We start from the raw sequence: 26,592 nt of genomic DNA on the forward strand, positions 1-26,592 counted from the left end.
CTGCTGAGAAGCAGCAACCAAAGGGTTACCCATACCCCAGGCACTGCTCAGATGAGAAGTGCCCCCTCCACCCCCATGGCGGTGTAAGCTGCAGAGAGCCTTGAAGCAAAGCTCTGTACCCTGTTGGGGTGGGCTGTACTTCAAGAGCTTGTTTGAGCCTCTCTGCAGGAGGCTCCTGAGAAGAGATGAAAGGGGCTCGTGGGTTGGTGGAGCAAGGCCTGCAAAGACCTTAACCCTTTCATTCTCCTCTCAGGATCAACTCAGGTCTCTCTGTCCAGGCCGTGTGTGTGTAAACTGTGTGTAAAAGTCCCTCCTGACACCCTGCAGCTCAGAACAGCAGCACAAGGACAGAGGAGATGGTTCCTTTGTAGAGAAGCCCCCAAAGTGCAAAAGAGCCCCTTCCCCTCTGCCCAACTGCTCTACTCACCATCCGAGTCACTGTCTTCTTCCAATTCTTCCTCATCCTCCTCGATTTCATACCTTCCTTCTTCTTCATCATCATCCTCACCATAGTCCTCGCTGCTCGCTTCTGAACTGTCATCTGATGCCTGCTTGGCTTTGCCTTTACCTGCAAGTGATGTAAATGGCAAGATGAGGAGCAGCACAGGAGCACACACACAGGCAGTAGATGTGAAGTGTGTGTGTTGTACCATCCCAACACTCATCCTCAGGAGTACAGTCATACTAAAGGGGAAATTTACCCTGTCTCTCCAACAGCCTTGCCCTAAGGCCCAGAGAAGGATGTGTTCCATGTGCTAGAGGCCAGGACCCAGTCAGACACATCACCTCAGCAGCAGGGTTTGCTGCTGTCATGGAGCACCACTGGTGCAGCACCCAAGCCTGCCATGAACCTGCCTGCCCGGCTCAGAGAGACATGAAAGCGAGGACAGCAAGATGGAAGAGTACAATGAGAAGAAATGGGCTACTGAATAGACATGGGAAAGGAGAAGGAGTAAGTCACAAAGCTGAGACCAGAGAGGGCTGGTTCCACTGAGAAGCAGTGCCTGCACATCCCCACCTCCACAGTTACATGTAACTGACAACACGGGTCTGGTCCAGGGCATCATTGTAAACCTTCCCCTTGTCTCCTTCCAGCCACCACCCCTGAGCTAAGCCCAGCTCTGTGCTGCAGGCTGCCTCCCTTGCTTACAAAGAAGCTGTTCATTCACTCCTCCTGCTTGGAAACTGGCCGTACATCTTTCCCACACTGTGATTCTTTGGCCCCTATGTTTTGCCCCATCCTCCCTCCTCAGCAGCTGACCTATGTTACTCACTGAACCAGACACAGAGCCATCAATAAGGTGGCTGCAGCATTCCCAGCTCCCCATCATCACCCATCCATCAGCTCTGCCAGCGTGCAGCCTCCCTGCAATTGCCCCCTGAGGGACCAGAAGGTCCCTGTCATGGACAGAGCTCTCCAACATCCATGCAGAGATGGACTGCAGAGCACATCACTGCACCACAGCACCTTGATGGCACCTGAGCAGCTCAGGCAACACTGAGGGGCACATTCTCATGCATCAAACAGCAACAGCACCAGCAGATCCAGCTACCAGCTCATCTGAGAGTACCCAGAGGGGGCCAGATGTGGGCAGGGATTGAGTTTGGGGCCCTTGGGTCATTCCTTTGTGCTAGGACACAGGCTAAGAGGCCACTAAGAACTTCTCCAGCTCAGCTCCTACCTCCCACTGATGTCCACACACACAGGATATACATCCTTTATGCAGAGCTCCAGCCTCCACCTCCTGAAGTAGAAGTGTATCAGCAAGCACCACAATGCTCAGGATGCTCCCCTTTTCCTCCTCACCCTGCCCCTGGATCCTCAAGCTGCCAGCCCACAGCAGGAATTTTACCACTGTGAGAAGAGCCATGCTGCTTCTGCTTCGGAAATGACAGTGTCTGACCTCTCCTTCCATAGCCCTGGCATTAAATTGCTGTAATATAATTACATGAGGGATAAATGAAGAAAGCTGCTCAAGTTCATTAGAGGCACAGCAACACCTAATGTGGACACAGCACTCATTACGGCCACGGCGCGGAGACATGCTGCAGCCACGCTCCCTTCTCGCCTTTAACTGCCTCATGATGAGGCAGCCCAGCACCTCGTTCTGAGCCATCAATAACTTCCAGGAGCCTTTCCTCCCAGGGATCTGTCAGCTGGTAAATGAGAGGAATGCATGAGCTTCCCCATCCCCATTAGTGACACACTGATGGATCAAATCCACGCTCCCCATCTCCCAGCTCATTCTGCCCTCGCCTGAAATGTGCAGACTTGATTCTCTCCCCCTTCTTCAGACCCTGCAGAGGCTCAAGCAAGGGGGTGCAGATATAGCACAGCCCTGGAGCTGAAGAGCACAAAGACTCAAAGGCTGAAGCCAGCTTTCACCTCTGAATCACTCCAAGCATCCTGCCCTGTGGGAATCCATAGAATCATAGAATCGTAAGGGTTGGAAAGGACCTTAAGATCATCTAGTTCCAACCCCCCTGCCATGGGCAGGGACACCTTGCCCTAAACCACGTGGCTCAAGGCTCTGTCCAACCTGGCCTTGAACACCGCCAGGGATGGAGCATCCACAACCTCCCTGGGCAACCCATTCCAGTGCTTCACCACCCTCACTGTAAAGAACTTCTTCCTTATATCTAGTCTAAACTTCCCCTGTTTAAGTTTGAACCCATTATGCCTTGTCCTACCACTACAGTCCCTAAGGAAGAGTCCCTCCCCAGCATCCTTGTAGACCCCCTTCAGATACTGGAAGGCTGCTATGAGGTCACCACGCAGCCTTCTCTTCTCCAGGCTGAACAGCCCCAACTCTCTCAGCCTGTCTTCATATGGGAGGTGCTCCAGCCCTCTTATCATCCTCGTGGCCTCCTCTGGACTCGCTCCAACAGCTCCATGTCCTTTTTATGTTGAGGACACCAGAACTGTACGCAGTACTCCAAGTGAGGTCTCACAAGAGCAGAGTAGAGGGGCAGGATCACCTCCTTCGACCTGCTGGTCACGCTTCTTTTGATGCAGCCCAGGATACGGTTGGCTTTCTGGGCTGCGAGCGCACACTGCCGGCTCATGTTAAGCTTCTCGTCAACCAACACCCCCAAGTCCTTTTCTGCAGGGCTGCTCTGAATCTCTTCTCTGCCACAATGGCACAATGTTATGCCCACACTGATTCTCCCCGTAGGAACCCACTGAAGCTGCTCCCAGCCCATACCACAGTTCCTCCTCTTCTTTGGGAAACCTAGTCTACTCCCTGTTCAACTCCAGGGCAGTCCCAGTGGCCCCTCTTTGCCTGCTCCAGGGATGCTGTTCCAGGAGGATGCTGCTGCTCCTGGTCCCCAAGGGGAGAAGAGAGGGGCTGGTGTCACACTGGGACCAAGGGCTGTGTGAGCTGCGAACACCACAGTGCCAATGGCCATTCCCTGCAGCAGTGCCTGGGGCTGGATGCAGCCCATCTCCTTTCTCTGCTACAGCACAGCTGAGGATGGCAGAGGTAGGGGTGGACCTGCCCAGAACAGAAGGGAAGGTAATGCACAAGTGCTGCTGGAAAACAACAGGATCATCGTCTACCTGCTGATGATCCCAGGAATGAGTAATGGCAAACTGTGAGAACAGGGAGCCCCTCATTCACTCCCTGTCTGGGATGGGAAACACCTCTTCAGAAGCCTGCTCTGCTCTGAGAAACACAAAGGTCTTCGAGGTACAGGTTGGATTATGAACGAGATGTTTTGCCTGGCAATGGTTAACCCAAGAACTGCAGCTGCCCTCCAGACCTCTCTTCCATAGGGATTAGGGACAGTGTAAACCCAAATCAACATTGCCCTGATACGATACTTCATGTAAATCAAAAGGAAAGGTGAGGGGGGCTGTGCACAGCAGCTAAATAACAGAAAAGGGGTGATTTCCCTGTTTTTAGTAGGCTAGTTTCCACTCTTGTGGATTTGGTCTGGGATGTGACAGGCCAAAACAACTGCTAATCACAAGAACATCCTGTCAACACAGGCAACTCTGCCAAGCCCAATGCTGTGCTTGGGGAGAGATGGGAGCCATCCTCACTGTGCCTCTGTACCCAGCTTCCCACCAGAGAGCCAGGATGCTGCTGCACCAGCAGCAGGGTCCGAAATCCAGACTTTTATGTAGTAGACACCAGGGGGAAGAGGATTTACCAGACCAGGAAACCATCCTCACAGATTTAACCCACGTGGTTGCCCAAGAGGATGAGTTACAGCAACAAACCAATACAAGTATCCAGCAAGGACTTTTCTGGCAGGGAATTCCTTCCTTTCCAGTGGTCCCTTCCTCTCTCCTTCTTTGCAAAGACCTACATATCCCCAGGGCCTTGGAACTGGCTCTTTCCAGTAAGAACTCTCAACAGTTTTGGGTGCTGCTGCTACTGAGGAGAGTGTGGACGTCACTGGGTATGGCTGATCTTTCTAAGGAGCCTTCTATTCTTTCCCACATCAACCTTGGCATTCCCAAACCATGCTCCTGCTTCCATTCCCAGAGCAGGGAGGGCATAGCCCACCAGCTCCATCTCTTCCTGCCCATGTCTGGAAGTAGTGTTGTGTCAGAAGGACTTCCCAAATCCCCATGACACATCAGTGTCACAGATACTTTCCTAGCACCAACCTGTCTTGGAACAGGTCTCTCCCTGTCAAGGAGGTCAGCATCACTGCGCATTCTCAGCTATATTCCTTGTTTTCCTCTCCCCGAATGTCCATCCAGGGCAATCTTATCTTCCTGCCCAGATCTCTGCTATCAGCTGCTCAACATGTCTCTCCTGGAAGCAGTAAGAGGCTGATTCAAGATGAACCAAAGTCCTTCCACTGCCCCAGAGTCTCCTTTTGCCCCACCTGAAGAGAGGAGACTGTTACGCCTTCAAACCTCCCAGGTAAAGAAGTAAATACACAGGCCAGGGCCTCCCAAATGCCCTTGCATCTGGGGTAGAACAACAGCCACAAAGAGAGGGAAGTGCAGCAGACTGAAGCATTGGTTTCTCTGACTTCCACCTGCAGCAGTTCCTGAATGCAGAGCAGGGCTGGGAACATCTCACACCCCACACGGAGCAAGAACAAGAGCTCACTGTATGCATCTCCCAAGACACAGGAGCTTTTCCCAGCCTCTCTGTTCCCTCTCCCTTTCCCACTGGGGAGTCACACCACAGCCCGGAGGGGACTTCGCCCTGTGCTATAGTGCAGACCCAGTGCTGTCTCCACCAGGCGCCTCAGCACCCATGGTAGGGCTGAGCACACTTGCTCCTTGGGATGGAAGCTGCCTTCAGGGCCTGCTCCCTCCCTCCAGAGAACACCCTGCTGGGAACAAAGGCTATGGAGAGGCAGCTGACCCTGGAATGTTGGATGGCAAGGCCAGCAGTGAGTGGATACCACAGCTCTGGGACTCACACAGACCAGGTTGTTGGCATCACACGGACCTCAGTCCTCACCTGCACTCTCTTCACAATATATGTCAGGCCCTTAAAGCTGCCAAAGAACCTCATGGACCGGTAGCACAAGCACATGTAGGGGATGTACATTCATCACAGACTTGCCCCATTAGCATCTCAGTGTGTATCTGGAAGTCCATCAGTCCAAGAAACCTCTCAAGTGTACATAAAGTCAGTTCCTGGGAGGCACAGGAAGAGACGCCGGTTTTCCCTGGATCACAGCATCCTGCCCTCTGAGCTGCAGGTATCGCTGCCCTTTCAGAAGCCACTGGGATTCTTCTAAGGCATCGACTCATGCAGCAGGCAGGACAACCCCAGACCTCAAGGATCCATCTCAGCAACTCATTTTGATGTCACACTGATCTCTCAGTCATGTGTTCACTCTTACTCTCCTCCTATTCTTTGCTGGGTCACCTACCTCCAACCTCCAGCTATCAAACAAGAGCTTTCCAACCTTCTCCTCCTCCTGTGAGGATGCCTGCGAGGGAGACACTGGTTCTGTGCTAAGTCTCAAGGTTTATCCTCACACCTTACCATGTGCACATGGACTTTATCCATAGGTTAAATCTCCAAACAGGAAAACTCAGCATTCCTCCAAGTCACGCTACTATATGACACTGCATTTAGAAAACCTGTGATGGCCCAAACATCCGAAACCACAAACAGAACATCAAAGTTTGGCCTCAAACTACATGAACTTCTCAGGCAGGTTCCACAATTTACTGTGGCCCTCTCGTGGTCACAGCCAGAGAGTGACATCACTCCATTTTCCCTATGGACCCTTTCTTGGCTTGTCAAGAACACTTGCAACATCAGTCGCTATCAAATACATAAATCAGAAGTGAATGGAAAGAGAGAATAACCATTCTTCCATCAAACATCCTTGTTCTGGTAGCCAGCCCCTCTGATAGCTTCTGTTTGCACCGATGTAGACAGCAAAGGCCCAGCATGCTGTCACCTAGAACATTCTTATTCCTCTTTTATAGGTGAGGAAACAATACTTGGATTTCTCCACTCATAATTCAAGAAGGCAGCAAACACTTTTATGCTCTCCAAGGTGAAACTTCAGCCCGGGTTATAAGCACAAGAAGGAGAATTCACTCTTTGGGAATTAGGATATGAACCCATGGCTGCTAATTTGAAGCCTCTGAAAGCAGGGTCTGTGTTCAGCCAAACAACCCTCAGTTCTTGGGCCGTGATGCTGAGGTCAGTGCCTGCGACAGAGTGCTAAGAGGAGGAGAGAGCATGGGTCACATACAGAAAAGGTTAATGCAGGACTAAGGTTTTAAAATGAGCTGGATTGACAGAGTAGAGCTAGAGAAGGATAAAAGCCTCCCAAGCATCTCTTGTCACGTTTAAAAGCCTCCAAAAAGCATCATCATCCTTTGCTCTCTCTCCTTAACAGAGCATCTTTTGAACCAAGCATGGCCAGCATGACCCCCTTAGAGCAGGGCTGTATTGATCCTCATCATAGAGAATGCTGGAGAAGGAGAAGGCATGCCCAGCCCCAGATCCATACCTTTCATAGAGAATCCAGCATTCTCCTCATCAGAGTCACTGTCCAGCTCAAAGAGGTCCTTGAATTCCTTCTTATCTTCCTCCTTGCTTTCATTTTGCTTCTTACGCTTGATTTCTGGGAAGTTCAAGTCTTCAAGCTGGAAAAAACCAAAACCAACACTAAGAACAACCTTAATTTGTACTTTTAAACCTAAATTACTGAGCTTAGACACAGGAACTTGGCTTTGCCCAGTATGGGTAAGCCACACTGCCAAGAACAGTTGGGTCTGCCTGCTGCCAGCAAGGAGAGGCACACATAGATTTGTGAGTCGGTTACAAAGGTGACTGATACATGCAAAGCCCCACTGCTCTATTGATCTTTACCTAATAAACGACTTTTGCTAATGGGCCATCTGCTGCTGGTACCTTAGCATGGATAAAAACGCTATAGATGTATCTATAGCAATAGATCCAGCTGTCCTAGATCTCTGGTCTCAAAGCCATGCATCCCTGTGGGGATGCCAAGCACAATGAAGCCAAACTGTGCTGCTCACCTCTGAAGCAGCAGTTTTCCACCAACCCCAAAAGCTGTGACAGCTACAGCACAGTTAAATGCCAAGGTGCTGACGATGCTTAAGGTCTGTCTACACCATGGCTAGCCCTTATGGAGATCAATGGGCCAAGAGCCTGGCTGCTGCAGCCGGCCAATATCAATGCCATTAAGTACTTGCAATTGACACCACCTCACTGCTCTTTACACCTCTCCGGAGGGGGATTAGGGGGAGGATTTACTTGCAAGGGCTCAGGCCAGCAGGGCAAAGATAATCAGAATGCAAATTGAATCCCAAGTGCTCTGTGAGCATCAGCTGCCCTGCCCGTGCCTGGCTGCACACCTCCTGGGAAGCACTCAGGCATTAGCACACATTAGCTTGCTTGGAAACATTCACCCTGTTGAGTAATAACTCATTTGCTCTCTTCCCACCCATCAGACCACCCCTCAACACGCTCCTCTCTGACCACATCCACTCCAACCCTCCCATGAGCTTCCCCCCAGCAGGAATAGCCCACAAAGCACAGTCTCTCAGCAGAGAGGAAGAAAGACAGAACAGGGATAGAAGGGAAGAGACAACGGGAGCCAGGAGATGCTCATTGCTCCTGCAGCCAATTCCAGCAATTTCTCCCAGCCTGTTTCACAGTGATGGTCCCCAGCTGGGCAATATTGATCCTGGGAGCTGAGCACTTACAAGCGATAACCTGCAGCACCAGGATGGAAAGTCAGAAGCTGGCCAGAGAAGGGCAAAAGGGAGCAAATCCCCAACCAACATTTGCTCTTTTCCACTCTGAGATGCCTTCCCATCCACTGGCCCTCCAGAGACCTGTCCCTGCTGGGGAGGTGCATGAAGAAAGCAGCTCGCAACTGGCTTTCCACCAAGTGCATGCCAGAGGAGAGACTTGAGAAGCTAAATGCAGCAAGAGCAGCAATCCAGAGTCATCCCCTGCCAAACGGCTGCCCTCAGCTGCCCTAAGCTGTACCCATCCTCTTTCCTAGGGTGGTTATATAGCTCCAGCAAGCTCCATCGTGGGGCAGGGGACCTGCTGGGGTGAAAGCATCTTCCTTAGCCCCTACCAGTTCTAATGGACCAGACAGGTTTGTGCTGCTCTCCTCTCATTTGTTCTGGCTTTATGGCTCCCAGGCAGCATCTCTGGGGCCTCTTCTGTGCCAAGAGCCATGCTACCTGCAGAGCCCTGGTAGCTACCACTCTACAGCAGCAGTTAAACAGGAGCCCATAGTTATGGAAATAAAGCAGGAAACAGTGGAGGTTAAAAGCATCACAAACAGAAGCAGAAACCCAGTTCTGACAACAAACAACTGCTGCACCAACTGCCCACGTCCCTCTTGGCTAGTCCTGTTCTCCATGACCCTGGTCATTCCCAGCACAAACCATGCAAGGTCTTATCCTCCTCCCTCACACATCCTCAGCATGGGATGTTTCCACAGAACACATCTCTTAGTAGGTTTAAAGTGGAAATGGAGCTGTGTACGAGTAAAATGTCTCATGTACATGATGTCTTCTCCAATTCAAGGAGCAAAAGAGAGATTTAGCTCAATATTGTGAATAATTCTGCAGTATCCTGAGCAGGGCACGTACAGCAGGGAGCAGAGGCTGTTAGTTGGGACTTCTTTGTATTTTCATACTGTCTATGAGAAGCCCCATTTCCAAAGCAGCTTACAGTTCCGGATGCCATCAGTACTGGTGGAACTCAACCTGAGCACATTAAAAAGGTCCTGGGCTTGAATCCTGCTGAGCTGTGCTACCTCCAACTGAGACTCCACAGGAGAGCCTTTGAGATGGGGACCTCAAAATAAAGGCACCATAAACCCCTACTAGCTGTAGGGATCACAAAGCAGAGGAATGAGACTTGTACTGAGCCCATCTCACAGATACAGCCTGTGCTCATCACCCACTAGCACTAATCAGGTAATTTGGGGGCCAGCCTTTTAATCCTCAGCTAGAGGGTTACTATCTACTGAGTCTCATGAAGCTGATTAGCCTACATCCCATTAAAAACTATTGGGAAAAGCAAATGGAATAGGCAGACAGGGTCAGTGTTGTTACCGAAGGCAAGCTGCAGCTCCCAGCAGCTGAGAGCCAGGCCTATTTTTGCTGTTATTACTTTTTCTTCCCCCGAATGGCTGCTAATGGGACATGGATTTTCCCAGCCCTAATGGGCCTCATGGTGTTCACTCTCCTGCTGGGGCTCACAATGCTGCATCATTAAGCTCACAGTCCCCACCGAGAGAGACAACGGCCCCATTCACCAAGCAGAAATGCCAGGCAGCCACAGGCCTCCCAAAGGCTGTTTCTCTGCAGTTGATCTGTTCAGCCCACTTTCTCCAGGAGAAACCAAGTCCTTGTGACTGCCCTTGAGGCTTCTGCTTTCAGAAGTCACCCTCTCGAGCCTTGCTATATGAAAGCAAACCCCCTCAAGGGGAGATCGCCACCTCAGCTGGTGCTGGACACCCCAAGGAGCTGCAGTTCTCCATCACTTCTTGCTGTTTCTTAGCTCCCCCCCCCCTCAATTTCCCTTCTTCAAAGGCCACATTCTCCTGCTGGCTTTGCACAGAAAACCAGAGTGCTTTTTGTTCCCTCTGCCTGCTGCAGCGAAGTCCAGCCTTATCTCAGGCTGGTACAGGCAGAGCATTTCTAGGCTCTCCCAGGTCTTCTCCTTCTCCCAGAGCCAATCATCCTCATGGCCCATTGATTATTTTAATTGTTCCCCATCATACACTGGAGACACCAATTGCATCAATTTCCTGCTCCCTGGCCAAGAGCCTGGCTCAGCTACTTGCACTGCATTAGCATCCAGGCAGCTTTCCTTTAGACTCCTAATGTAGGCAAGCTCCCACCGCCAGCTTCTGCATCCCGGAGCGCAGGGCCATGAGGAGCCTTCCCTTGGGCAGGAGATGTGGGAAACGGCAGCGTGAGCACCCCTGTCCAGACAGCAAGTCCCTCCTCACATCAGTCACCCCCACAGGGGAGAAATCATAGAATCATAGAATGGTTTGGGTTGGAAAGGACCTTAAGATCACCCAGTTCCCACCCCCTGCCATGGGCAGGGATGCCTCACCCTAGACCATGTCACCCAAGGCTCTGCCCAACCTGGCCTTGAACACTGCCAGGGATGGGGCAGCCACAGCTTCTCTGGGCACCCTGTGCCAGCGCCTCAGCACCCTCACAGGGAAGAGCTTCTGCCTTATATCTAACCTGAACTTCCCCTGTTTTAGTTTGAACCCATCAGCCCTTGTCCTACCAACACCTTCCCAATAAGAAAACACAAACCAGAACTCAGCTCTGATATTCCCTTGCCAAGGGAATCTTTGCCACTGATTTCCTTGGCTAAAAGAGGCATCTTCCCCTCCCTGCTTTCCTGCAGTTAGGGTTCAGCATGGCAATCCAGCCACATTCTGCAGAGCTGGATAAAGAGCTAAAGGCCTCCACGAGCTCAACCCACTCTGTTTTACTATCAAGAAAGCAAAGCAATTTGCAAGACATGATGCAAAGTGCCCAAAGCAATGTGAGAAGGCCCATGACTGCACACACAGAACAGGAGTTGTGTGTACCACAGTCTAAACTTCACATGCTTGCTCCCAAATAACATCCACGGGGGCTACTGCCCCCATTGCTCAGACACTATCAAATCTGTTACCCAACCTACCCCTGCCAGTACACACAGTTGTTCTATCACTACTGTCTTCAGCTTCCTAACCTTGAATTACAAAGGCTGCTGTGCCAATGGGTCTTGAACTGCATGAGCCTAAACACAGAGAGAGGGAAATTTACCCTGGTGCTACTTCTTTCTGCTCCATCTATCCTCTGTTAACCTGGGCAAATGAACAGGCTACGGGCAGGGGACACTCCTAGAGATCCCAGCAAGACAAATCCACAGGGAGCTGAAGACACCATCGAGGCTGCTGTCCAGCCACACTCATGCTGTGTCCAACACCCAGCCTATGCACTCAGGCAGCTCAAGCCCATTTCAGCTCACACCAGTGGAGCTGGGTTTGATGAGCCACCATCCTGCTGCCAGGACATGGCTCTCTCGTCTTCCCATGGCACAGATGATGCCCAGTAAGTCAGGCATTCCATCCTTACCCTCTCTTTGCCACTGATTTCCAGTTGTATCTCCTTCTCTCTTAGCTTCTTCCACTGAGTGTAATACTTGGCCAGAGGTGTCCCCTCCTCTTTGACTTGCTTCTCCCATTGTTCCTGTGGAGAGAGGGAGTGCAAATTTAAGGAAGGTTTTCCAAGCAGTTTCCCAATACAACTTTGGCAAATGCAGGGAGTCGAGAGCGGAGGGTAAAACCCTTTCCCAAGCCACATTTTCCCAGTTTCACGGTAGGAAATTGGCAACCTTGACTAAGAATGCAAGCAGGACTATGTGTGAATCACCTAAGGAACTCTCCTTAGGAAAAGCAATGCCTGGGCACTGCAGGGAAATCCAAGAAAGCCAGAAGATGAAATGGGCAGCTTACTTATGCAATACTAAAGCACAGGGTACCAATGGCACTGAAGGACAGCATGAAGTCCTCATAAAGGAGCATCTATATAGTAGTGCATAAGATGCTTTAACTTATGGAAGATCACCCAACTTTTTCAGTGCGGTGGCCTGGAATGGGGGATCCCAGATTCCTATTTCTCCCTTCTAGAAGAGGCCTCATTCTCAGAACTGCTGAGAACTGACAACAGGCTCTCCTAGAATCAGCTCAGAGACTTCTGGGATCCAGTATTGCTACCTTGGCCTTGAACATCCACTTCTACTCTAGCTCTGCTGAGAAGACACTGACACAGAAGTCAAGTCAAGCCTCCTGTAATGAAAAAGGAATTACTTCAACTGTATCCTGAAGGCAGGAATCAAAGGGACAGATCAGAGGATCTACCAGAACAAAATCTGTCCCCTGCTCCTTCAATGAGGCATTTAATCACCTGAAAAACCTCACATGAGCATTTACAAGACCTAAATACATGAGATGTCTGAGTGCCTGTTCTCCCTGTTCTACAGCCAAGTGTTTCTTCTTGAAACAAACATTCCCCTGCAGGGTCTTGGACTCATCCCAACCTTGAGAGGGCAGAGCACGAGGAAGTGCTGAGCCTGTTTCTGCTGTCCAAGCAGGGAGAATAAGCAGGTGAACACTGTAAATAGTGGGAAGCAAATTAGATGGTTAAGAATTCCTTTATGCTTCAATCATTTGGCATGCTGATGCTGAAAGGGGGGGGTTATGTCATACTAAAATGCATTCTTCTTAACCTGCCAACATCCCTTTAACTTAAAACGCACAGAGAACTGTACCTGTTCACTGGATTACCACAGTGCCCAGAGGCTTTGCATCACCCCACAGTAAAAAGTCAATCTAACAGAAGGAAAGACATGACATACAAGCTGGAACTGAAACGGGTAAAGGAGCAACAGGAATAAGGGTTAGCATAGATACACTCAAAGGTCAACACAGATGCAAGAAGAGTATCCTGGATCCAGGGCTAAGAACAAATCCAGAGCTGTGGGTACACGATGCTTCTGTTTGAGGGTGGGAATGAAAGGCCAGACCATCTTCAGGGCAGAAAACACAGCAGCAGAACTCAAATCAACTGTTTCTGGGGAGCTGAGCCCCAAAATTAGGGAGCTATGGTGAGCCTGAGAGCCAAGGCATGGGAATAAGCTTCTTTAAAGAGCAATGTATGAACAAGACAGAGCGAGCTTTGGACAGCAGCGCAGAGCTCCCAGTTTACACCGAGAAGCAAGTACTTAGTATATACTATGGAGTGAAATACGTCAGTCTATGCTAGCTCCTGATTTGGCCCATCACTGGGAGGGAAGCAGAGATGATCTGTGGTCTCTGTAGCTGGCACCAGGAGCTGAACTTTGGCAATTAAACAGCGCCCAGCTTGTGTCACCTGCACTCTAATGGCACAGAATCTACTTACGCACCCTACAGCAGGCGCTATCAATACTGCATCGAGCCAAACAGGCCCTTCCTGGTAATCACAGGTCCCAGACTGCTCCCATGGGACTGTTTGCATCCCGGCTCCAGGTCCGCAGGGCTGGAGCCTGTGTCTCCTCCCAAGCAGGCTGCCTGTGAGCAGAGCTGATGGACTGCTGACTCCAGCAGCACTGGCGAGCCCAGACGCCAGCCAGCAGACAGCAGAGCCTTGCTGTCAATCTGACCCACCACTATGGCAAGAGGAGTAATTCCCAAGGAGTACAAAGTCACCCCATTTATAGATCAGGCTCCTATCAGGCTGCCAGCTGTAATCAGGCAATTTGTTAATGCTGCTTGGGAAGGACAGCTTCTGAGAAAGGCTCTTCATGCAGAGGGCAAAAGTCTATTTCTTCTGTCTGATACAGCTCTTTTGGTTTTAAAGTGAGCTGAAACGCAGAGATAAAAAAGACCATTAAAACACTCCCATCTTTCTAGTCAGAACACCTCAATGGGAGTTTTGAGAGACTGGATGCCGTCTCACCCATTTTAACCATTTGCAAGTCTCCTCCTATTACTGCTTTTGCATCACTGTGCTATCAGGCAACACCCAGCACGGCTCAAGCCCGCATCACATGTACCAAAGATCATCACCCGCCCTCCAGAAAAACCTCCCATCTGAAATGTGAGATGGGGATGAACTCAGAAGATCTGGAAATCCCATGGAAACAAGGCAATACTTTCCATCAGCTCATTCCCTACACTTCACATCTCATTAAGCGCCACAGCCCGCTGGGCTGCACTGCTCTTAAATGAAGGTTCCCCTGCTCAGGGCAAAGCTGTGACACAGCCCAGCACAAACTGCAGCTCCTTTTCCTTCCCTGCATTTTTCCCTGCCAATCCAGGGCCCACACTAGTGAAGACAACCCTAAAATCACAGCTGCACATTATGCATCTGGATTCCACTTCAGCCGCAGGCTCCGCTTTCTTTGGCTCCCCTCACATTAACTATTACAGTGACCTATTAGTACTCTCAAAAAGCACTGTCCCCCAAGTATAGCACTGTCCCTATAACCTGCTGCTTATAAGGAAAAGAAAAGAGAAGTTCTCAATCTTAAAATTACATGGAAGAAGTCAGGCTGAACATATCTGGTGTGCCTATCCCTCCTTACCACAGTTCCTGGGATGCAGAGAGGGAGAGATCCCAGAGAGGGATCCATCCTCCATGTAAAGTTAAACACTGCACCACCATGCTCTCCCCACAGCACTGAAGTTCAATCTTCAGGCTGTTTCTTCTTTAAAATGATATACATTTTCATATATATTAATTATATCTATTTTATATCTATGACCCTTAGGTAAAATCCACCTTTCTAAAGCACACCCAATACTCCCCCCCCCATGAAAGCCACATTTCAGCATGCTGCATGGAAGAATTAGCTCAGAATTTGGAGAGCAGGCATAAATGCATGCATGTGAAAACCAGAAAGCATTTGCTTTCAATTGCTCTTGCTGGCAAGAGGGACATGCAAATACCTCCCCTTCCCTCATCCCCCTCCTTCCCTTCCCTTTTCTGGCAGGGTTTGCTGATGAGAAGTGCCAATGCCCCACATATCTTGGAGACACACTGGCAAACTCAACCCAGACTTCGAGGGACACTCCAAACCATTCTGGGAAGCCCAATCTCTCTGGGAGTTATGGCCCTGCTTAAGAGTCTGCATCATCTGCTGGCAAAGGTGCAGGGGGAAAACACAGGGGCACTTTGGGCACAAAAGAGAAGCCACTATGGCTCTTCCACCCCATGGAAGTACAGAGAGAGCTGTTTGCTCTCAGGAGCACTGATATCCCATTAACTGAAGGAAGAGAAAGGCTCCCTCCTCCCACAGGACAACACTACAGATACACAGACTGCACAGGGAATCCTCCCTGAGCAGCACTTCACACTGCTGCTCTATCCTCTCAAAGGGCAGAACATCCATCTCCAACCAGACTTGGCAAACTGGTGCTGCTTTCCTCAACCATGCTCCTTCACTCAAGGCAGGCTGCCTGTTGCCACCCTTCCAGAGCAAAAACTGCCTGATCCATGCTGCTGAGCCACCCGGATGTCCCTGGGAAAGCAAGTGCATCAATGTCAACTCGAGACCTCCAGGCAGCGAGATGTTAAAACAACCATTTAGCTTTTACACAAGGGACTGCAGCCAGAGCTGCTGGGAAGAGCAGACAGTGGCTGAGTTGTTGGAAATCCAGTTTTAGTTAGTTAGCCAACGACTTCCCCAGCTCATCTGCTTCATGGAGAGCCCCAGAGGGTGAAATCTCTGCCTCTGCAGAGCGGGTGGGTGGTCACAGCAGTGCCTGTAACAAATACAAACCCACAAGAGCCTAACCACTTCACTCCAGACGGGAAGTGTGATTCCTTCAGCAAAACAGGCCAACCCAGAATGGCATTTACAGAACCAAATTAGACACTTAGACACTTCCAACCCAGTTCCATCAACCCCTTAATGCCAGAATAGTGCTGCAGGGTCCTGGCATTGATATGTCAGGATTTTAAAGGTTTGTTTTCCTGCAGTCCCTGCATCTTAGTGCCTGAGGACAAATTAGTCTGTGCTGCACCTCCTGCTCCATGCTCAGCTCCTTTCCAATAGGCGGAGCTTTCCAATGATGCAGAACTCCAGACTTCCCAATGATACCATGTGGCCAAAGACTACTCTGACCCATCAATTACCTTGCAGACAGAGACATTTTCACATCAATCCTGCCAGGAAAAGAAGAGCCAGACCCACTACTTCCTCTCAGCAGTTCACCTACTATCAGGCTCGCCAAGGTTGCTGTGTTGGATTAAAAGCAAACCTAAAATGTCCAACCCAAAGGACACACAAACAAAGCTTCATTAAAAGGCTTCCTTCCCTTTGGCTTCATTTCCGTAAGGCCTGGATTTCAAATACCTCAGAGTTTAGGTCAGGTCAACAGGTCCCCAAAGAACCATAGAACAGTTTGGGTTGGAAGGGACTTGAAAGCTCATCCAGTTCCAGCCCCCTGCCAGGGACTTTAAAGCTCATTCAGTTCCAACCTTCCACTAGAGCAGGTTGCTCCACGCCCCATCCAACCTGGCCTTGAACACTGCCAGGGAAGGATGGAGCAAGGCAAAAGAAAAAGGCTTCAACAAGAACACTGAAAGGAATGTCCTGATGATATGCTACATCGTCCCCAGGAGGACCCGGCTCAGAGCAGGCAGACTCCTGGAGCAGGGAAAACAAGGAGAAAGGCAGCATCTCTCAGCCTGTTAAGCCAGATGGCCAACTATTAGCTAACACACACTCTAATACACTGCTTTCTAGCTGTGCTACAGTTCATTTCCTAAGATAAGAGCGTGGCCTCCATCATCACCAGAGGCAACTCCTCTTCATCTCATCACTAAGGTAGAATCCTGATGTTTAACTCAACTACTCCACAGGCATTAAGAACCACCCAGATCCAAAGCAAGTTTTCTAGGTGTCAAATATGCTCAGCCTCTTCTCAGCAGGCTGGATGCTTACGCTGCAGCGAGAAGAATACACCAGCATCTCTCTTGAGAAGCAACTGCAGTGCAAGATGCTTGATGACTGTTCTTACGGCTCATAACTTCGCTGATTCTACAGCTCTGCTCCACAAGGGTCCAGGAAAATGGGGAAAGGCTTGCCTCAAAATCCTAAAATGCCAGATATCAGTCTGCCAATGGCTTGGTTCTACACTGCTGGAATCAGGTCTCTACAGACTAGGAGTAAACACCACACTTAGAGAGGCAGCAGAATCCTCCCCATCACTTCAGGCACAAACTGGCACAGGAATGAATGATGAAAACCAAGAAGCTTCTCATCAAAGATGCCCCAGCAAAGCAAAGCACTTCCATGCAGGTCTGTGTGTTATAAATAACAGAAGGGTACAAGTTATGGACTCTATTTTCCATGAGGCTCTTGCCAGCTACAGCATCAGAGCCGGAGTCCAGTTGTTTGTGAACATCTGCCCCACCTCACACCCTCCTGTTTCCATGATCCCGTTGTCCCTCCTCCCTCTGCCACCAGCTCAACCCCAGCAGCAGGAGCCTGTCTGTCTTTCCAGGAAGCCCAGATGGAAGGAGCAGGCTCACCACAGCCTCCCTGCTGGCCACGCCAAAGGCAGCTTTCTGACGCCTGCTGGAGATGTAGGCAGAGTTTTCCTGTAGCTTCTCCAGGAGCTGTCGGATAGGCTTGCAGTAGTTGGCAATCTTGCATTCCTTCAGGAAGGATTTTAGCTGGGAGGAGGAAAAAGAGAGCAAGAATGAAAGCGATGTAATCATTTCCATAAACAGATCCCACCCCCAGTGACAGCATGGGGCACCTTTTCCCTTCAATTCATACCATACCCCAATGTATCACCCTTGGGGTCCTGCTACCCTGGGCTGGGAGGATGCAAAGAGTTGCAGTGACAGGTCAGATGTTTGTATAGAATCCAGCTCAAATCCAGCTCTTTGCACCCTTTAACACTACTTCTTTCTGGAAAACAGTTATCAGTGGAGTTCAAGCAGCCAGCAGGAAATAAAACCTGAGCTCTCTTTGGCCTCTGCTCCTAGATGGCATCACAGCTGCAGTATCACTATCTCCTGCTCAGCCAAATAGGATGAGGGACTGAGGACCAGATGCAGAGATGAGGAATAACAGTGGATACGTGGATGGCAGATGACCAAAAGCACAGGGAAAAGTGCCTGTGGGTTAAAACTGTAGAACAACAGTCAATATCGGAACAGGAATAGCAAATACAAGAGGTTGTGGATGAGACTGATGCTGGGATTGGAGGCAGAGTTTGAGAAGAGACTTCAAATATGGGTTGGAAGTGTCTGTGAACTGGGAGTAAGAGCCTTTGGCACAGCACAGAGGGAAACCTGGTGCTGCTGCTGAGGGTCAGGACAAATGGGTGACATGGGGTGAAGTTTGCTTCATGTCTGACTGTAGCAACCCAGCTCCAACTGGCACCACTGAATGTTTAAGGGTGCAAACCCACACCCCCATCACACAACAGTGTACAAAATGACCTTCTCTGTGACCACCTGTGCAGCACGTGCCTACAGAATGCTTTCTTTCAGACCCAAGGCCTTAGATGTAACCCTCAGGCCAAGAGCCAATCTACCAGGAAACCACAAACCTTGTTACTGCCAGGAAGGGCAAGGAGCATCCTACTCACAGAGAATGTGGCCCTGCTCTCTCTCTGCACCAGAAGCACTCCAGTACTGTCAGACAATGAGACTTCATTGCAAACAGAGCACGGATTTGTGTTGGTTTCCTTTTTTATCTCAGTTGTCCTCAAGCAAACCTCTTTTCTCCCTGCTAAAGAATTCCCCTCCCAATACAAACCAGCCTCCAACACCACTGCACTGTTCTGCCACCTCCAAACTAAAAGCTGAGGAAGTAGTGGAAGCTCTCGCTGACACAAAGAGAGATTGGGGATGTCCACGTTGACTCATGGCTTGAATTTCAGTTTACTATAGTGTCTGCTAACAGTTTTCACCAACTCCAAGACAAGTCTCTGGAGTGCTGCCCAAACTCTGCAGGCCAAGCTCTTTGTTAGAGCCATATATATATATATATACACATACACAATACACAGACACTTGATTTAGAGAAAGAGATCCAATAAGGCAAAAGATAATGTTTAACCACAATGGAACCTTCATCTCAGCTGGGACCTGCAGATGCTATCATGATAAAGGGTTTCTAGTCAGCAGATATAGTCCTGCCTTCTTTAGTTATGGCTTCAAATGTTCTGCTTCAAAACACAGAGCTGGAGGAAGGAAGATGATGTCTCCTGCCCATCAAGCCTACATGGTGGCTTGATCTCACATGTGGGTAGGTATTCAATGTTAACCAAGAGGGGACAGTCACACCTAGCCCTTCTGTCACAACATTGCTCTCCTGATGGGTATATTGCTGCAGCATCTGCTCTCTGCTACACACATGGAGAATGTCCCCCATTATCTAACAGCAGGGACTTCTCTTGTCCCTTTATGCCCAGCATACACCCAGCCTGCCACCATACATCCAATTCAGGAAAATGGGAGTGAAAATGAACCCCTTCTCTCCTTTCCACAAGGCATCCAGCCCATCAAGCAAGTAGAGAGAAACCATCAGCAAAACCATTCTGCTGGTGAAGACTGTCCTGCTCTCACCCCCTCCCTTTCTTTTATAGGTGCTGCATATTTATCTCCACTGAGAGATGCATTTGTCATTCCATTTATCTCACTTGATCCCCCCAGCTGCAGCCCCAGATCCATTTCATCCGCTGCCACATACATTATCATTTCTCTTCCACTGCAGAAGTGTCACCAGAAATCCTACAAAATCTCTGGCTCTATCAGTGCAGTTTGGTGTTGGGTGGTTGCTCTCACAGCCCTATGCCTCACTTCTTCTTCTCCCCCCCCTCCTCCTCTCTCCTACCCCTGCAATCCTTCACAGCCCCACCACTATCTGCCACAGATAGTAATGAAACATAATGAGATCTCAGTGCTGCAGGGAACACAACCAGGAAGGTAAAAGAAGATAGAGGAGACAGAAAGGGACTCGGTGTGTGTCTTCTTCCACTCTGCCAAACACAACAAGCATATCTCTCCAGAATAAAAGCAATCAGAACATACATGTATGTGTGTGCATATATATCATTAACATCTCACGCTGGTTCCTAGCTAAGCAGCTCTGTGATTAGTGGGACTGATGCTGTCCAACTGCCAGCCTTAAACACCAATGGTTTATACCCTAAGAGACCACAGCGAAACCCAGCTCCTCTTACTGTAAGTGATGCAGGGAACTAGAAGTTATCTGAGGCAGCTGGGTGTATGTTCAAGGGAACCCAAATCAAGCCCAAGCCCCTACCCACAAAAAGTAGAGGGAATAATCAGCTTAGGACAGGGAGGAAGCAGCAGAAGCAGCTGCTGGCCAGGCAAACCAGCACCTCCTGCCCTTCTGTGTAGCTGCAAGTCATGCCTAGATCATGCCATCTCTTGCCTTCACCCAGCAGAACCTAGCCCTTATCAACTCTTGCCCAGTTTTTCCTTTCAACCTCCCTGTACGATGCCTGTCAGGGCTGTAGAGAAGGGAACAGGCAGTCTCTTCCCTGCATCCAGACACAGAGGCTCTGCACTCTGAGCTCCTCACCAGCCTGGGGAAGCAGTGACACCAGCCTGTGGAGGCAGTGACCACCACAGGGTTGTGCCAGCAGCTGAGCAGAAGAGGAGCCTTTGAACTGTCTCCCACTCTGGCTCTCCTTTCCTTTAACGTGCCGGGGTGCTTCCTGCCTTCCAGCAAGGAGGATTTCAAGCTCAGTTTGAAGGCAGTTCAGTCTGGCTGCTCCCAAAGCCGCTGACCAGAAGACAAGAAAGTCAAGCCCTCGCCAGCTGGAACACAGCCCCTGCGACACGGCACTGAGAGAAGCGTGAGCTCATTGGGGAGGAAGAATCAGGACAGATGGATTTGTACAGTTAACTGGAACCCTTCCAAGAGAAAAGCCTTCCCCACACACACACGCTTTCCCGAAGACTCGGAGCTTTTGGGAAGCTAACCTCAGCACCCCAGCCCAGCAGACGCCACGAGGCTGCGGTGAGTGGCAGCCAACTAGAAATGTGATAGCATTAATTCTGTGCAGAAGCAGAGGCTGGTCCCAGGGTGTGTTTGGAAGCCACGGGGTGCTGGGTGCCAGAGGGCCGTCAGCCGTTTCTCATCCCAGCTAGAACATCGGCTCCGACAGCTTCGATGCTCTCAGCAGCTGCTGGCTGAGAGGAAAGGGCCTTGTTCACTGCCAGTAAGGGAGAGGCACGCAAAGAGAGAGCAAGCACAGGAGCTGCTCTCCTAGCACAGAGAGTGCCTGTCAGCTCACATTAGCCAAAGCAGCCTGCTGCCAGCTCGGCATGGGCTGTGCCAGGCTGCAGGGACCCAGCCAAGAGTCATGCGCCTGGCAGATGCCAGCCTATTATATAGAGCAGAAACAAGACCTGCCTCCCAAGCAGGACCCAAGTGGGTCCCCACTGAGACACTGCTCCCACGTCAACCAGAGGCATCACAGCAGCAAGGTATGCATGCACAGAGTCTCCTGGCAGACACCAAAGCAGAGCTTTTATGTCCCCATGGAGGACGTAACAGTATGACATGTGCCACTCATGAGTTAAAAATAGGGCTGAGAGGCAGGGAACAAGTTCCAACACGTCTGCACTAAGCAATCTTACTGTTCAAAGCAGCGAGGTCACTGCTCATTCAAAACTGAAGCCACCCAGCTAGCAAGGTATTAGGGAAGGATTATGCACAATGCACCCAGCTGCACAGCACTGTTAAGCAGTTTTATTGCAGACAATGAAGTATGTAAACAGGACGTGGCTAGGAAGAACATCCTGCGCCCTGGAATGGCAGGGGAGAGGGGAAGGAGACTATTTTGCAGCACTGCTGTTAAGGTGCAGCAAGGAGAAGGGATGGAGACAAGAATTATACTGTTTTGTAGGGAGGGACTTGGGGAGGAAAGTGCCCCAGTTGATGGAGGCACTGTGAAAGGAGGGAAGATTGCCATCTTGTGGAGAGCACACGAGGGAGGTTGTGAGGCAAGGAAAATATGGGATCACAGAGCACAGGTACTGCTCTGAGACAACACAGCAGTTCAGACGACTCTGAACTGCCAGGAACTCATCTGTGTTCTGTAGTCAAAACCACATCTCTACAGCAGCTTTGCACCCCTCTGTTCCACTCTGGCTCCCAAAAGAGCAACCAACTCCATTGTCACCTACCTTCAGCCTCCTAATTAGATGTGATGCCTCTAAAGGTTTGTTCCTCCCTAAGAATTCCCCAAAACACAAAGAAAACTGTAACTGCGAAAAGGTAAATGGCTCTTCCTTCACATTGGGAGGACCATCCTGAGTTCCCTGTTAGCTTAAACAACTGTATCCTGCTCTGTGCACATTCACAGCATGACCAAGAAGAGTCTTAAACCTTACCTGAATGATAGTAGGGAGAACCAACTCTGGGAATCCAATGCTGTAGGCTTGGCAATGGAGATACTCCAGCATCAGGTCATAGAGCTGGTCGATGAGTCCATCCTGAGCAGGGGAAGCAGAAATAGAGATATCAGATAGGAACTGACTCACTGGGAAATAAGCCTCCAGCTCAAGGACAGGAACACAAAGTCAGGACAACCCTGTTGCTTAGAGAAGCTGTGCTGAGGTTCCACTTACTCGATAGGCCTTCTCCTGTAGGTTGGCATTGGAAAGCTTCAAGATCACTGCAAAGTTGATAGGCTTAGCACTAATACGTCCTGGCTTCTTGTTGAAATCCACTTGTTGGAAAACCTACACCAGAAAAGAATGAGGGTAAAGATGATCACAGCACAAACCAAATACCAAATGACTCAACTAAGATCATGCAGAGCTGAGAAGACAATCCAGAAATCCTGATTCCTGCTTTGTTGCTCTGATCACTGTCCCCCAGCAAGAGACAGGTAGGGAGCAAACACCAACCACACCTGAAGCTTTAGAGACTTGAGTGTGAAAGATACCACAGAAATGTGAGTTAAAGGAAACCTACACGAGCAACAGCACAAGAAACTCGAGCTTTGTTCTTCAGACTCATGCTTCTCATGGTCAGAAAGATCATACTACAAAGCTTGAGTGCATTTTGGAGCTGTCCCTTAAGGGACAGGCAAGAGTAAGTGTTGCTTACACCAAATCCATTACCCTTTTATTGTCACTGAAATAATTGTCTCAGGAAGCACAGACCAGTAAGTCCTTTCAATGCCCATGGCAGTGGGTTGGAACTAGATGATCTTAAGGTCCCTTCCAACCCAAACCATTCTACAATTCTATGAACACCCCTCACCAGGCAAGGTTTTTATTCTAACCCATTTCCCACTGGTGTCCTTTGTACCAATTCTAACTGAACAGCCTTTGAATTAGTGCATATTATTCCCTATGGCCATTTCATTTGATAGCAAGGGACATGCTGGCTCCTTCCCAGAGTTTGAGAGGAGACCATGCATCCTGCTCATCCAAGTGACGAGCACACACAAGCTCTGGGGATCAGCTGGATGCTCAGGCAAAAGGCAGACCTCAACCTTTGCTTTTGTGCTCTTCCAGAGCTTGTTTAATGACAATGGTTGGGGAGAGGAATATGAAGGTATGAAGCTGACATAGTAGAAAGAAGATGGGAAGGTCCCATGTGTGTGTGGCTCTCTTGGGTGGCATTTCAAGCTTGGTTTTAATTCAAAAGAGCCATTATTGCCTTAAAACTTAACATATTGTAATTGAGACTAAGAACTAGGAAAGTCCTTTCCCCTCCTGTTTGGGAGGAGTTTCCCAGCTTCACTGGAGGAAGGGCAGCATGAAGCAATGAGAATTTCCATTCATTTCACGCAAGGCTACATTTGGCACACAGGGAAGTGATCTTCAGCTAAAATCAGCTCAAGCCAGAATGTGCCTTGGTCCTTCTGCCCTGGGCAGGCAACAGGGTACAGTTATCCCAATAAGCCTTGTGTGCTGTGCTGCTCTTCCTCTGAAGCTGTGATACAGGAAGCAGCAAAAGGCTTCTAAAATGAGCAATACAAAGATGCTCTTTCCTATGCTGATAGATGCAGACCTCAGGAGGAAGATGGTAAGAACAGTAAAACCAGCTTGATCTGAGGCAGCTTCCCAGAGACACCCATCAGGGGACAACAAGCAGCAAGCAAGGGAGGTGTTCACTAGCAATGGGACCATTTGCATATCTGGTGATAACCATTGAGGAGGCTGATAAGGAGCACATCCTGCTCACCCATACTTTGGAGCACCTCAAAAGCAGCCCAAAGCTTCTCTATCCCTGTCCCCAAAGCTTATAAATTGCACTCCTAAGCAGGAAATAATTTCCCTTCCCTCTCTGCAGTAGCAAGACATTCATCATCAGCCCCCAAGCAGCCCAGCAAGGTGGGGATGCAGCACACTGATTGCTGGAGGCTGAGGTGAGGAGGCAAGGGAGGCTGTTCAGGTCACACCAGTGCCCCCAGGCCAGAAAAGCATGGAGAAGACTATTGATTTCTGTACATTTTATTTGTCAATCCAGATTATTTGGAAGGGGGGGGACACAAACCTGGTGGCTTGTGAAAACAAAGAGCACCAGGCTTGGGAATCGATGCTATAAACCTTGTTATGCACGGTTATTTCTTTGGCCAAAACAGTAGTATTGATCCCTGAGGTCAGACACATTAAAGCTAAAGGCATCAGGCCCTGTGGGATCCTAACATGCCTCTAGGCAAGGGAGGAAACACAACCAGAGGGTTTGAAACTCTCCCAGGACCCAGCCAGGATGTGTGGGAAGGGGGGAAAATATGGTTCCCATCTCCAGACTGTGCAGAATGGATCAGCCAGACTGCAGGAGAGGATGACTGATGTCTAGGAATGCTGTAGCAGGGTGGAAAGGTGGTAATGAGGGACTAGAGGGCCAGAAAATGTCAAAAGGCAACAATTTGGCTTAAGTGAGAACCACAGAGGAAAGGACAAGGCAACACAGGCAGGAAGGGGAAGGCTTTTTGGCAAGCTCAAGCTCACAGATGACTTCCACGTGGCTAGTGAGAAGGGTGCTCAGATACAGCTTACACTGGCAGAGTGCAAACCAGACACCCAACTGCACCACCCATCCACCCCTCATCTCTTTCTCTTAGGCTCTAGGCAAAAGCATCCTGGCATCTGCTTTGATCACCCCAAAGCTGGCTGCCTGAGGCCAGCTAACAGCAGGATACATGGATTTGCTGGGCCTGCCTGCAGCATCAACCTCTCACTCCTATCTTGATATCTCCAAGGAGAGACACTGATGTATGCAACTTGTTTCACCCTCACCATATAAAACTGTCAGTGGGTTTTGGGGGGGTGGGTTTTTGGGTTCCCCCCCCACCCAGTGCTTAAGTAGGACCTCCTGTATTTCAGTTTCTGCTTATTGCCAGAAAAACCTGGCTTCAAATCTCTTTATTCACAGAATGATTGAGGGTGAAAGAGAGCTCTGGAGGTCGCCTTGTGCCTTGCTCAAGCAGGACCACCTAGAGCCAGCTGCCCAGGACCATGTCCAGATTGTGTTTGAGCATCCCCAAGGATGGAGACTCCACAACCTCCTTGGGCAACCAGTGCCAGTGCTCGGGGACCTTCACAGTAAAAACCCCAAGTGTTCAGTGATCTTCAGACAGACCATCCTGCGGTCCAGTTTGTACCCATTGCATCCTGTCCTGTCACTGGACACCACTTCAGAGGGCCTGGCTCCATCTTCCATGCACTCTTTCATGTGTTTTATACCTATTAATAAGATCACCCCTGAGATTTATCTTCTTGAGGCTGAACAGTCTCAACTCTTGCAGCCTTTCCTCACATGAAAGGATGCTCCATTCCCTTCATCTCTGTGGCTCTTCATTAAACTCTGTCCACATATCTTCACCCTGGAAGCTTTGAACTGGACACAGCACTCCAGCTGTGGGCTCACTAGTGCTCAGCAGAGGGGAAAGACCACAGTCAAACTGCTGGCAAAGCTCTAACACAGCCTCTTCTCATCTTCATATCACATGCAAGGTTGCTGATGGTGTCACTCTGCCCCACTATTTGAACCACCAGTGAATATGATAACCAGTATCAGCCCCAGTATCCATTTCCATTGTGTATCACTAGCCTTTAGCTAGATTTCATGCCCCTGACCACAGCATGAGCCTTGGAAGATCAGCTGGCTGTCAATACACCTTAAAGTCTGCTTATCTAGTCTGCAATTCATCAGCTTGTCTGTGAGGAAGCTGTGGGAGATGGTATCCAAAGCCTTGATAAAGAGGAGATAAAAACATCCACTGCTCTCCCCTCATCCACTGAGCCCATCATCTCTTCACAGAAGTCTATTAGCTTGGTCAGGCATGATTTCACTCAAACAACCCCTGGTACCTGCAGGGCTGTAATCCAGAATTTAAGAGCTGCAAAGTAATGCTGAAGGGACAAGAATGAGGGAAAGGAAAGATCCATCTTCAGTTGGTGCCGTGGCTCAGCTTGTCCTGTGTGAACTTCCAGTTTTGCCTCTCTTTTAAAGGAGGCAAAGGGATCATGTATTGTAGAAAACTCATTTCAGATCTGTGCTAAATGTATGCCAAGCTCCAGCATCATCAATTCTCCAAGTACAATCTTCACACCAGCTCCTCTGACACAACCCACTG

At 49.6% G+C, this 26,592-nt stretch overlaps 1 protein-coding gene across 2 annotated transcripts in view; it reads right to left on the minus strand.

Moving 5' to 3' along the window:
- Positions 1-26,592, minus strand: part of NOC2L (NOC2 like nucleolar associated transcriptional repressor) — a 46,715-nt gene that overhangs the window by 1,769 nt on the left and 18,354 nt on the right. For both annotated transcript variants that reach the window (XM_030507690.1, XM_030507689.1), the window contains exons 13-18: positions 22,625-22,738; positions 22,388-22,489; positions 17,534-17,677; positions 11,588-11,701; positions 6,955-7,090; positions 428-568 (exon numbers count right to left, since the gene is read on the minus strand). In XM_030507690.1, coding sequence (XP_030363550.1) covers positions 428-568; positions 6,955-7,090; positions 11,588-11,701; positions 17,534-17,677; positions 22,388-22,489; positions 22,625-22,738 — 751 coding nt within the window. The remainder of the gene's footprint in view (positions 1-427; positions 569-6,954; positions 7,091-11,587; positions 11,702-17,533; positions 17,678-22,387; positions 22,490-22,624; positions 22,739-26,592) is intronic.

Source organism: Strigops habroptila, chromosome 16 (genome assembly GCF_004027225.2).
Source record: "Strigops habroptila isolate Jane chromosome 16, bStrHab1.2.pri, whole genome shotgun sequence".
Taxonomy (NCBI): domain Eukaryota; kingdom Metazoa; phylum Chordata; class Aves; order Psittaciformes; family Psittacidae; genus Strigops; species Strigops habroptila.